The following is a 13,896-nucleotide window of genomic DNA, read 5'->3' on the forward strand; positions in this document are numbered from 1 at the left end:
AATTAAAATGGTTATAAACATTAACGTGTTCACTGGTCTGGGCTAGCAAACCATCTCCTTGTTTTTCAGGCAGGTTCATGAGGCAGGAGAGTTGAACAAATGAAGGATTTCAAAGAAAACATGCTTGACACCATCTTTATTACCTGCAGAGGGAAATGGGGAGCTGGGTAATGAGAAAATACAAAAAAACTGCTTGTGAAGTTGGGTATTGATATTTTTTCTCCCTGACCATATGCCAACCAGAAGGGATTCATGGTATAATACTTACCCAAAGCCATATACCATTAAACACTATACCATTATACAAATGTTTCCCCCAGCTGTTAAACAATTTGCAGTGTCAGGTTTAAAAGACTTTAGTCCTTCAAGTTGATGTAAGTAGTTTAGGTTTTAATGAGTGGAAACTTAAAAAAAAAGCGCATGGTGCTGTATGTTTGACATTCTGGAAAAGGTTCTTAAAGGGACAGCAAGCTCTAAACCGCAAGTTTTATTGAGTCTGTCTTATTTTCCATGTTCATGCAAGCGTAGAAAGTGTCCTTCATGATGGTGACGGTCACATTGTCAACATAAATGACTTTAGTCCTAAACAGGTTCGTTTTCCAAACCCTAACCCAAGTAGTCTTGATATTTAAGCGTAACCTTACTTAACCAAGTGAGTCAGAGTTTTCAAAATAACTTTTGGAAATATACAAAACATTTTGTAGAGCAACACTTTAATTTACATTAAATTAAATGGAAACATCAGCTATTGGTTCCAGCTTTTTCATGCACCAAACATGGCCTTTCTTCATTCCAGGCATATTTACTGAACAAGAAGCAGCTGGTGACACGTGGCTCATTGGTACATATCTTTTAATCATTGAAATTTTCTTCAAAAGTGTCTTTTTTTTGTGATTTGTTTTTTCAGGAGATCGAGGATATGGCCTGGCCCCCTGGTTTATAACTCCTCTGACCCGGCCCTCTGACTCACCAGGAGGTTTAATTTAATCAGATGCATGGATGCACCTGCTCCACAATCGACTGCACCATAGGCATCTTTAAAAGATTCTGCTTGTGCCTGCACGCAGCCCTTTAGTGGGCATTTTTAGCTTTCACCTATGCAAATTAGAAACAGCTGGCATGTTCTTTTAATTTATGACATCGATCTAAGAGTAAAAATGTAAACAATTTTACGGTTTAAGAATCTGATGTGAAGCTTTCTAAAGAATATATTTAAGAACAACTTAAGAAAGAATTTAGGAAAACACTTAAGAAGATATTGGTGAATGAGGCCCGATGTAACCATGGTTGTTTTTTGCACCATAACCCAGAGACATCATCGGATGCACCAAACCAAGTAGTGACAGAAATGTCTTAGCACAGTGTTGTATTGTCATGGACTGAATGTAATTCAGCCCCTATTCTATCTGCCATCACTCAATATTCCAAAGATTTTGCATCTTCTTAAACCAAAATCTTGAGAATGACATCTGCTCCAATGTTGAAAATCTTCCTTTAGCTCCTGTTTCCCTCCCACATCCCTCCTCCTGCCTGCGGGGGGAATACTTTACTGAGAGCCATTTTGTTTCGTATTTCAGGGTATTTCACTAGACGCTGGGCTGGGTTTAGTTTCGTCATTTTTTTTCTTCACGTTTTAGTTGATTAAAATGCTGTGTGAGTAAACCTCGTCCATGTGAGAGGCAGATTGCACTTCCTGTCCAGCTGACAGCCATCTGGACTTGATGATTGATGGCAACTGATTGGATAACTGCTGGGTTGTCTTCATATAAAGACAGTGAGAAGCCAAAAGGTAGGCCTTCTTTTTTACACCCTTCAAAGAGAAGGATGAAGCACTGTCAGTGAAGAGGGCACGACGAATGAGCTGCACCACAGGAACAAAGGGGAGAGGCTGTGGCTTGGCAAACAGAGATAATGTGGCTGAACTGTCCTTTAAGTCTCACGTTTTATAATGCTAGGAAGATTCCTTTATTTTTTTTTTTAAATAAAGCCTGCTGTGATGTTGTGGAGCAGGGAGCAATAAGGGAACTGAAAGTATCTAACCCAGTGTTTCTCAATTCTGGTCCTCGTGACCCACTGCCCTGCATGTTTTAGATGTTTCCCTCCTCCACCACACCTGATTAAAATGATCAGCTCGTCAGTGGCCTGATAAGGAGCCATTCATTTGAATCAGGTGTGGTGGAGGAGGGAAACATCGAAAACATGCAGGGCGGTGGGTCATGAGGACCAGAATTGAGAAACACTGATCTAACCTGTCACTGGAGTGGAGGTGTTTTCCCCTTGCAAAACAAAGCCAAGTGGGACACTGACTACTTGGCCCTTAGGTGTAGGATGGACCTCGAAACAGCCTCTTTGTCAGCCAGTAGTGATCTAAATTAGAAAATGATAAAATGCGTACAGAGCTGTCTTCAGAGCTGGAGTGATGGTTTTTATTATGGTGGCTGTTCATTTTTCTTCCTATCTTTAAAAGAACAGAACAGCTCTTTCCCTTTTACCATCAGCTCATGGTAGTTTAAAGTATTTCCAGACTGTCACTCAGCTTTATAAATATCCTGTGTTTATTAACTGCAGGATCAACTGACAACATCAGCATTCAAGCAATTCAAAGACAACATTTGTGCAGTGAATTCAATTATGTAAAATGATCACCAACAGAGAAAATTAGAAGCAGCAGAATATCCTAAACATTATCTCACACAGTCCACAGCATTGCAGTATCAGACATACTTGAGTCAGTAGCTCAATTCCACAACCTGTGTATGCTGCTGCAACAGTTACAAGGACGATGATCCAGTTAAACGGCCCTGTTGAGCTGTAACTGATTGTTTGGGATTAAATGCAGATATGTGGCTTGCTTTAAGAGAACAGTTTTCTATTCCTGCTCAGCACCAATTGACATTTCATATGAACTGAAATATGCATTCAGTTATAAGCATTCCAAGCAGTATATTGTAGATTTATATCAAATTTTGTCCAGATATCCAGTCCAGATATTGCAAGAGTTTTTGTATTTTCATTTTAATAGCACCTTTTAATAGCTGCCTGAAGATTTTTTTAATGGGCATCTGTTTGGCGGGGATCAGTAATAATCACAGTCAATGTAGTTTCCTTAATTTTCTACAATTCAGCAGTAGCACATTTTGTCTTAGTGGTTTCAGCTTATTAATATGTTAAAAGGGAGGAGAAATAAGAGAGAATTTCTCAAGAAATGTCTTGAGATTTAAAAGAAAAGGAGACATTAGTGTGTTGGTGGAAATAGCCAAGCGTTCAACTTAAAACCGGTGATACTTTCATTAGTCCTGCTGTGTGTGGGAGCTTTGGAAAGGCTTGAATATTAATCAAGTTTTCTCTCTGACATCTAATGATGTCCACTTATATTTCAGAACATTAATTGGAGTTTAATGACACAGAGCTTTAAAGATTCATTAACCTCACAGTCTCAGAACTGTTCAAATTCATGCTACAGAAAATGGACACGTTGTAATTATCATCTCCATTTTTGCATAAAAGTCAAGTCAAGTGTGAAATTTCAAATGTTTTTTTACCTATTCCAAAGTTTACAAATAGATTATTATAATTATCAGCATTTTGAGCTTCTTTATGATTAAACTATGAAGTTTATAATCATATTTTTGACCAAGTAGGTATGCATTAAATTAAAAAAACTTAAGCATATTATGAAGCTGTGTTCGTCATTTTTTCACATTCACAGAAAACACACTTGAGGAGAGTTACAAAAAAAGATTTTTAAAGAAACCTTAGGCCAGTGTAGTGAGAAACACTGCCTTAGGCTATGTTCCTGTTTCTGCTGCTGGAACTGGATTCCAGTTAAAGTTCACAACTTAATGTTGATGTTTTGCTTCAAGATGGATTCCTAAATCCAGTGCATACAGTTTCTTTTACAGAATGCATGAAGTGAAGCTTGTCCAGTGCCACCTCTGAAAAAAAGAAGAAGAAACAGAACAAGTGGATTCTTATCTCTCAGTTTATAAATTGTGCTCAGTTTCCTAATCCTTGGGCCCAGATTTATAATCCATGCCCTAGATTTTCCAAACTGTGTGATCGAGTTGGTAGATTATGCTCACTAAATTACCAAATGACTTCTTCCTACCAGAGAGAAAGGAATGCCGACACATGCACACAGTTTAGAAAAACTCCTTGAAATTAATTAAAATCCACAAGCGTGGTTCATCAACCTGAGAGCATTGGTTACAAACTTGTATTTTTGAACTGCAAAACTGGGAGCAAATTGAATCAACTGAAAGAACAGAGATTTCCACTGAGCCTTTTTTTATTTTTTATTTTAAAGATAGAGCCACACCAAACCCCAGCTCCCACCCAAGCAGCCAACTAGTAACCAGCAAGAGGAGCTCACCTCCTTTTGGAGAGGTTTTGACTGAAAACACAACTATAAAATTCAGTTTCAGGTTCTTGCCAGGTGACAGATGGCAGTTTCTTTAAAGAAATCCATCTTTAGACAGTGTTTGACAACAGACCATGGTTTGGGAAGGAACCATCATCATAACCCCCCCATTCTAAACTGTTCATGAAGCACTATCCACATGATTTGGCTATTAAAAACTCTCATATCAACACCCATAGCATAATGATAAACAAGGACTTTATGGGAGCGTTTTTGTGGCCTTATTTCTGCATATAGCATTGCTAATAAACACACAACACATCCACAAATGTATAAACATTTGCAGCTCACCAATATCAACGAAATGTTGGGTGCCATTTAACTGGTTCAAGTGGAGCTGGTGACATTAGCCTATGCTTCATTTAAATAATAATGACATGTTCAGAGTCACCACGGAACAATTACCATTTGATACTATTGCTTTTTTTTTTTCTTGTTGGACACTTGTTAGTTGACTGTTACGGCCTTAAATTAAAATATGCTCAATGAGACCATAGCATATAAGGACGCCACACAATATTTGCAAAAAGAAAAAATAATTTATTAAAAAGTTGCCACTGAAAAGGAAAAAGGGAAAAAAAGTTAATGGTTAACCCATAAAGTTATGAACCAAAAAGAGATGGAGACCCCGGCCAAAAGGAAAAAAAAGGGAAAACACAGGGCCAGCTACGGAGTGGGCCGTAGGAGATGCAGGAGAAGCTATTTTATTATATATTAAGCCATTGGCCCTTAAATGGATTTTCTTATTTTTGTGCCAGATATTACCAGAAGAGTTACACTGATTTATGTAAACTTGCTACTGGAGACTCAGTGCTTACATCACTGCAAGGTTAGAGCACTTTCCATACTTCAACAAATAGAGCTACACTCTTGAAAAGGAGCCACCGCAATGGACAACTGTTATACTTAAAGTCTTTCCATAGCTGTAATTAAGATGCTGGCTGATCTGAACTACTTTGTTGTTGCCACAAATGTATAAGTTTTAGACTGATGTAAGTGTTGAGGGTGTCTATTGCTGTACTTATAAGAAAGAATACACAATAACTGCAGAACAACGATCCTGTCGACGCGAGTCCTTCAGAACTCTTTGTTATTCTAAACTCTTCCACTGAATAGATGGATTCTCTTATGATTATGATTTTAACAACATTGCAGAAATCCAGCTTTCTTCTAAATTCAGGTGAAAGTTAATTAAAAATCATCACAAAACCTACATTAAGCCAAAAATCAACATCTAATAACACTGTTGGCAGCTGGATTACTGCTCACGTGAGAGTTTATTTTAACTCAGATTGCCAGACTAGTGCTAACAATAATGTTGTGATGATAATGTGTTATCAAAATTTGTATTGGACTCACATTTGTAACTGCACAAGTACAATATATCTTTCACCCAGATATACAATATATTTTGTAAATTAATTAATTAATTAAAAAAGTTAAAGCACAACAACATACAAAGTAGTAGCATTTACAATTAGGGATGGGATTTGAGAACCGTCTCCCAGTAGTTTGATTCCGTGGAATCGTTAATCCGCCTGCCGACTGATCCCGTTGTTAGGTTCCGTTACTGTCTGACGCATTTGCGCGATGACGTCATTTGCACGCTTCGTATTTTGTCTCAGAATGTTTCCAACATGGCGGCGAAGCAGAAGCCCTCCAAAGTTTGGTTATACTTCACCAAAAAAGGACAATACTAGGGCCAGTTGCAGAGCTTTGATCACATCAGAGGAGGGAAATACCTCCAACATGCCAAAACATTTGACCACACAACATGCAATTACTTTGCACGAATGTAAAGTCACTGACACGCTGCTAAGCGATGGCTGCGACTCTCGCGGGGAGCCTGTGGCAAAGCGTCTTCCGTCTCAAAAGTCCCAGGTAAGTAAAACTTCCAGGTGCTGTTGATTGTGACAGAGCTCTCAAGACCCATGCATTGTGCGTGGCAGTCACGCCTCTGTCTTTTATCACGCACTCCTGCCACACATGGTATTTCTCACGCTGGAAAAAAAAAACTATAAATTTATCTGGCTCGCCGCTATGGTAACGACAGGAAACAAGTCTCCCATGAGTCTGAGCAGAGCAGTTTTAGCTGTTGCAGGACAGATGCCACTCTTGCCTGCATTCAAAACTTGAGAGCCCTGTAATGTAAAACTTCTAGGTCTTGTTGATTGTATGAATAATTTCCATCTGACATTAACATTTAGTTGACGAGGACTGCAAGAGTGAGACAGGCTCAGAGGCAGGCTCCCGCATACCTGTAGCTACCCCTTTCATCGAGGCAGGGAAAAGTAAAATGACAGAGGCGAAAATAGTTCAAATGTTGGCGCATACTTGAAATTAAAGTGTTACTGCAACCAAAGCCATTTGTACTATATTTGTACTATATATAACTGGATGAGAATCAATAAGAGAACCGATATGGAACCAAATCGATAAGCGATATCGATAATGGGACGCAAATTGCTAAATTCTTAACAGTTCCCATCCCTACTTACAATACCAATTACACATGTTGGACACGGTCCATATTGTACATTATGCACATGTTGCACACAGCCAGTGATGACAAGTTAGACAAACACCATGATCCATTTGCACAATTCCTCCAGTCTCAAGCAACATTTTTATAAATATTCCAATTAATATAGGAACATGTTACACTTGATTTGTTTGGTATGTTCAAGAAGCAGAGAAAATGTGAAAAACTACCACTCAACAGTGGAATTGTGTGCTTGATTATTTGCAGTAATTTGATTATGTGTCCACAAGATGTATGGTTAGAAAAAATAGCGCACCCCTCGAACACTGTAAAATTGCTGTATTGTTCTCACGGTTTGGTTTTTGCATATGCAAACAAATTAAATTAAAATAATGACTTAATAATTGAACTTCAAAGCTGCTCGAATGTAAATGTTGTTGCAATGTGCCAAACGTAGCAGTTTCCCTGTTTCCAGTTACACTTACAGTAAGCAGCTGTAGTCCGTATGCAAACAGTTTTTATGATGGACATTCTTTGTCTTGCTCTGTGCCAGGAAAGGGCTCACATCGGCTTCTTGCAAATGCTGAACTATCTTTGCATGCGAATATGAATGACTAAAGGGTGTCCAAATCCAAACAGCTTGAATAAATGGCAACTGGGCTTTTTTCTTGGTCCTTGGAAGACATTTCACTTCTCAGCGAAATGCCTTCCTTAGTTCTAAGTAGTTTGTGGAGTGTTTGGCTTGCTTGTTAAGTTTATAATCTTTGGTCAGCTAAAGTTAACTTTTAACAAAAGCAGTTAATTAAATAGTTGATGTTTAGAAGTGGTTTTACAGAACTAATCCTTTTCTTTACATATATTTTGAAGTGCTTTAAAAAAACTTTCACTGGATGAATCCAATCTCACAACGAGACTCAGCCAGCTTCAGCTGTACCACTGTTGTGCAGCATCAACCCACTGATATTGAATGTTTTTTCTTCACTAACATTTCCATCTTGATCTTTCTGTCTCGCCGTTGTTGTAATGTATGCTGATTGCAGAGCCTATAGAGAGCAAAGCAGCTGCCACTGATAAGCTGCTCATTGTAATCTGTGCCAGTAGGGGAAAGAAAGCATGATGATTTCCAGATGCCAGGCGTGGATCTAGTGCATTTTACACTGGGTACAAAATTGGTGTCAGGGGGAGTTTTCAGGGTGATGTGAAGAGAGTGAAGGGGAGGATGTTTGAGGCAGACTTAATGTAAATGAGGGTAATTAGTTATAGCTGGTTAGACTAGATCAGCGCCCCATTATGTTGAACAACACAGCCTGTAAATGAATGACGGGGATGCGTGTGTGATGACCTTTTTATGACAAAGACTGAACATCGGCATGCCCATTTTATCTGTTGTGGAAGAGTTGTCTGCTGGTTATCAGTTTCCATAGTGAACCAAATGATTGCTTAATGAACACAAGTTTCTCATCACTAATTCTCTAAAAGTCACATATGTTAAAAAAAACTGAATCAATGCTCAGTTTAAACAGGTATGGGGTGAATTTGAATTTAAGGCCTTAGAAATCACCATTGTAAACATTTAGGAAAATTACCCTTATGATCTCACATCATACGTGTAAAGTCTCTGACTAATTCATGTTCTTATATATTGATTTATTTATTTCTTAAAACAGAAACAGCTGCTGGGGATATGTTGATTAAATGGAAGTGTGTGACTGACATCTAGTGGAAGACATGGATTAGAACTGATAAGACTGAAACACTGAGGTCCAACATTATATTTCTTACATTATAATAAAGGAATAAATCACTAATATGCATGAAATGAACCATTTATTGCTTTTAAAAAAAGTACATCTCACATCGCACATCTCCAACATCATGTTGTATAGATTTTATAAAAGGATTTTGCTTTTTAATTGTCATTTGAGAGGGAAATCAAACCAAAATAAAGCAAGTTAAGGGGATGGAATAAAAGGCTTGAATGAAAGGTTGTGTGTACCATGGATTAAAAATGTAAAGTGGATCCTGTGTTGAACTCACAGTAGTTTAACTGTTGAGAACTTGGATTACCTGTTATTATCACCACCCTCTCACACTGAAGTAGTGGTGGAGGCTGTAATTTGACCTTTGCTTTTAATGGTTGTGACAATGGTGCCCCGTCCCACTTGCCTGTCTGCCCCTCCATTGTGTCTATTTATAATGTCCAGACACAGTGCAGAGGTTATTCAGAGGTGCCAGTGAACACAAGGCAACAGAAGAACAAAGGGTGAGAATATTTACTGCTATTGTTTCAGCTGTCCACTCAAACTTTTCTTGACCTGAATGTACATTTCAACATATGAATTACATATTTCAAATTTGTACGTGACTGCACAGCTAATCAAAACTTGTCTGTATATTAACAACATGCTTCTTGGAAATGGCTTTGTTTACCAAGCAGTATTTGTGTTGTGTTCTCTCACAGTTTGTCCAGCTTGAATTCTTCTGAAATGGTCATACTTCTGTGTCTATAAGTCAAAATGGTAAGTGCGTTTGTTATATATTTTTTCAGAAAGTGTCTTTTTCTGATAGAATAGATTAATTACTTAAAAATATTCCACAAAAAAACAAGAAATGTTGCCTATACTTTTACTACCTTTTCTCTCTTAAGGTAAAAGGCACAAAGGAGCCAGTGGGCCATCATGAGCACTGTAACAAGTGTTATGATGTCTATTGTCAAGTCCAGGTACAGATTTCTGTTTCATGCATGGTCATCAACTGTGGTAAAAACTGTGGTGCTGCCTTTCATATGTGCAAACAAGAGGAGCACCAGCTCCTATGCCCCAATGAGATGGTCCCTTGCCTTAATGTTGACTATGGCTGTCCTCTCACCATGCTGCGCCACAGGCTGGCCACACACTTGGAGGTCTGTCCTGCCAGCGTGGTCTGCTGCTCTCATGAGTGGAACCGATGGCCAGTTTCTGAATCTGATATGACTTTTTACAGAAATGTCTCTGAAAATCTTCAGTTAAACACTGAGATAAACCTTGATGTTGCTTTGGCTCTCAGGGATCAAGCCCTACTGTTTCAGTCCATCAAGATGAAGAATATATTTCCTGAGCTGATCGTGGAGCAGCCTGCCCTCCAGAATATTTCTGCTCGGGTCAAAAGTCCCACAGCGGACGCATCCTGTTCCTCCGAGTTTTGTGAATTTACAGAAAATGTCTGTACAAGTATGGAGGAAAATGAACTGAGTCAAGAGGAAATAGATGCTTTGGCAAAGAGCAGAGATGTGGAAAGTATTCAAAATTACAGCTCCTGGGAAAAAATATTCAACAAGGAGAAGGAGGGGTGCAACCAAACTGTCAAAAACCTGAATAAAGAAGGAAAAGGAAGACGAAAACAAAACGAAGAGCAAGATTTATCAGTTAGTAAGGTGAGGACCAGAGACTTCCACCAGGAAGAGGACAATGCTGTTGCTGCCAGAAGCATTGATGGTGCAACTGGCCTTGCGCCGTGGCAAGATGGAGTTCTTGAAAGGTTAGGCAAAGAAGCCAACATTGCAGAATATAATATGTACCTGGTGCACAATGGGGCAATGCTGATTAACTTTGGCCAACTCGCTGCATGCACACCAAGGGACAAGGATTTTGTTTATGGGAATCTAGAACCAATTGAGGTTCAGAGTGTCCATACATTTAATGTTCCAACCAGCTATCGAGCAAGGCGATATCACCTGAAGGATCCTTTAAGCAAGGGTGCAACCGCACACCAGAGTGTGGACACTACAGATATGGGCTTGTCAGATGAGGATTTTTCGAAATCTGAAGAGGTTAGCGCAACCCTTCTGTGCTCCTTGGAAAAAGAACTGAGGGGACATTCAATCTCAGAAAGGGCCTGGACAGATGGTCTGTATGAAGATACAGGAACTCAAACATACAATTTCCCATCTGCTCCCTTCAAAGCTGATGCATCCTTAGCTGATGTCACTGCAGGCAAACCTCGTGGCCTTTATGTACGTGTTGAAGCGGAATCTGTCACCAGAAGACATAACAAAACAAGTTCAGCCTTCAGTTACATATGTGGCCACTTCTTCCGCCGTGATGAGTACTGCTCTCATTTCAGGAATGCTCACTGTGACATAGAGGCCCCTCTAAACGGCTGGTTCCAACAGCGCTGCCCTTTAGCATACCTCGGCTGTACTTTCACCCAGATAAGGTTTCACCCTGCAGGTCAACAAGCTACAATCAAATTCTGCCAAGATGTCAGCGCCTTTGTACTTCAGCCACACGTCCCTTCATCGCTGTGTGAAGGTGGGAAAACCTTTAGCCCTCAGGGAGATGTTACGCAAAACCTTGATGCCCTGAGCAGGCTACCCTTGGAGATCCTTCAGAATATAGCTGGTTACCTTGATAGCTTCACATTGTCTCAGCTGTCCCAGGTTTCCCATCTGATGAGAGCGGTGGCTGCCACATTGTTGCAGAAGAGAGGAATGGTCTCCCTTGAATGGCAGAAAAAGACATACTCGCATGGAGGAAGTTCCTGGAAATGTCGAGAAAAAGCAAGTAACCCTAAGATGTTGTTTTTAATTTGTCTTTGTCTTGATTGTCTTATCACTAATCAGTGTTCACTATGCGGCAGAGAAAAATATGGTTGCTTTATTCTTTTTTTTTTTTTTGTTAATGCAATGTTTAGATCTCAACCTTGTTCATTACAAAGGAAAAGTAAAAACAATGCTAAACTTCTATATTAGTCCCCCTTCAGAATCTGTCACCATCCTGCTATCTGTCATTGGAAGATTTATTTTTTATCCTTGCAGCATGACAGCTGCTACATTGTAAACACTCCTCAGGATGTTAAAAGTCATCAAAGCAACATTTAATGTCTTCCCTTCAAAGCAGCGAGTTGTCTGATACTCTTTATTTAGTCTGTGTCAAGGATCTGCTGCCTTTAATTAGTGAAACCTTCTTTTTTATCGGAATGTGATTGTTGAGCTAAACTATCATTTAGACCTGCTGAATTTGATCTCTCGAATGAAAACGAATAGCGGCAGGAAAATATTACAGTCGCATACCTAAATGAGGATATATGGCTGCATTGCGATGAATGTACCCACATTCAGCAGAAATGATGATTTCTGATTTTTGTCTGTCTTGGAAAGCTTACAGTAGAGTCAGGGAAGTCCCATGTGACACCAGGGTTGCTTTGTTTAAGTTAGACCATGAAGTGTTCCAGGTATCTACACAGGTCCTTACCCCAGTTTCACTTAAACCCTCTCCATGATCATAAGAGCGGTGCCTAACCTCTTCAAACCTGGTGGGGGGGGGCTCCAGGTTTGGATGGGGGATGGGTATCCGCTTACAAACTGGGAACCAGTTTGTAACATGTGTTGGATTTATTTTGACACCAAGATGCTTTACACAGTTTGTAATTGCAGAGTAATGGTGTATTCATTTTGGGCTTGTCATTTTCAAGCAGGAACCCCAGAAAGACTCCAGGGGCTGAACAGATTAAGACTGACATCTGAAGAAATTAAGACTGAGCTGTGGTGATTAAAAGTCAGCATTTGGAGATGCGATCAGATTTGCAGGATTGCTTGAGGCAGTGTCAGTGAGTGGTTATTAGTAATCATCATCAATTTAAGTGGCAGGTTTACAGTTTGTTGAATAGATATGGCAGATCGTGTCGATCTTTACAATAGTGTCAGCACATCTGGATGGAATTGCTAACGATATTGCTAACGATGGAATTGCTAACGAGGCAGGCATTTGAAAACCATTAAATAAAGTTGTTTAGGGTGCACAGAAATGTTTTACACAAGGTAAATGTAATGCCTTTTTTTTTTTTAGATATCCTGATGTTAAATAAACTACTGAGCTGGGGCTGATAAAAGACAAAGAGGAGACATTTTAAATGCATGTCTGTGTGTATTTTTACATTGACAGTCTCTGTGCTGCAGTGATCAAGGAACAAATAACATGCCAGTGATGTGAGTGATGTGGAATGCCCTGAGGCTTCTTTGTCATTAAACACTGCTCCCATAACAAGTCAGATATGTGATCATTGGTGGAAACATGTTAAGGTTATATGACTGTGGAAAACAGCTGGCTATGTGCTCTTTAATGAACGACATCATTGATATAAATTTGTAACGGATGGAACAGAAATAACATCATGCTCTGTCAGGTGATAAAGGTGCTCTGTGATCTAGATTCCATGGATATTAACAATACATTTATCCTCGTGACACTGGCATTACAGATGATATATGCCATGACAGCAGCGTGCTACATGTACTTCAGTGTTTCCTTTTTGTTTTGCAGGTTTGGAGGTTCAGCTCTCTGTTTTCCTCTGTGGAACACTGGCGCTTCAGTGATATCCCTTCCATGTCAGACCACCTGAAAACCTGCTCCTTCTACCAGAGAGATGAGCGCAGGGAGCCAGTAGCTTTAGTCCGCCTGGGAGAGGTCAGAGACGAGCATGGAGAGCCCAACCACAAACTCTAACGCTCACAACCTCAAGGACAATGGGTTGGAGCAATGCATGTGTAGAATCACTGAGCTGTGACATTTATAGGTCACTCTGCACCCTCAGAAAGGAGAAATGAATTAAGCTTCTTCGTGTGCGCTGTGGAGCTTCAGTGCAAAACTGTAATTCACTTATCTGTTTTTTGTTTTTTTTTATCGAAAAATCGCTCAGTTAATTTTCTCATATTTACTGTAGGCAGAAGCCTGAAAGGATGAGCCTGTTTGTTTGGTTTTTGAGAGAAAATGAATCCGATGATTTCATTAATCTATCTAATTTGTTTGTTAAGACGGGTCCTCATAATCTGTAGTATTCAGTGAAGAATGAGATGACTGATGTAATTTGTTCTATCTTATACCAGTCTGTCAGGATCAATATTTGGAGGACAGAAAAGCAGCAGGGTGCTGCTGCAGGCTTAAACATGACGAGACTGACATCTACTGGAAAAAAAGCTGAGGCGCATCATACCAAACGTATCAAAAGTTGTATGTAT

General features: G+C 39.5%; 1 protein-coding gene across 1 annotated transcript; it reads left to right on the forward strand.

The window, feature by feature from the left end:
* The first annotated feature begins 9,134 nt into the window (after window positions 1-9,134).
* LOC140313982 (F-box only protein 40) lies at window positions 9,135-13,406 on the forward strand. The gene is made up of 4 exons (XM_072391984.1): window positions 9,135-9,165; window positions 9,364-9,421; window positions 9,550-11,439; window positions 13,202-13,406. The coding sequence occupies exons 2-4, from the start codon at window positions 9,419-9,421 to the stop codon at window positions 13,382-13,384; spliced, it is 2,076 nt and encodes a 691-aa protein (XP_072248085.1). The 5' UTR covers window positions 9,135-9,165; window positions 9,364-9,418; the 3' UTR covers window positions 13,385-13,406.
* Window positions 13,407-13,896: the final 490 nt, after the last annotated feature.

Source organism: Leuresthes tenuis, unplaced genomic scaffold (assembly GCF_036924035.1).
Source record: "Leuresthes tenuis unplaced genomic scaffold, fLeuTen1.0.hap1 SCAF_9, whole genome shotgun sequence".
NCBI lineage: Eukaryota > Metazoa > Chordata > Actinopteri > Atheriniformes > Atherinopsidae > Leuresthes > Leuresthes tenuis.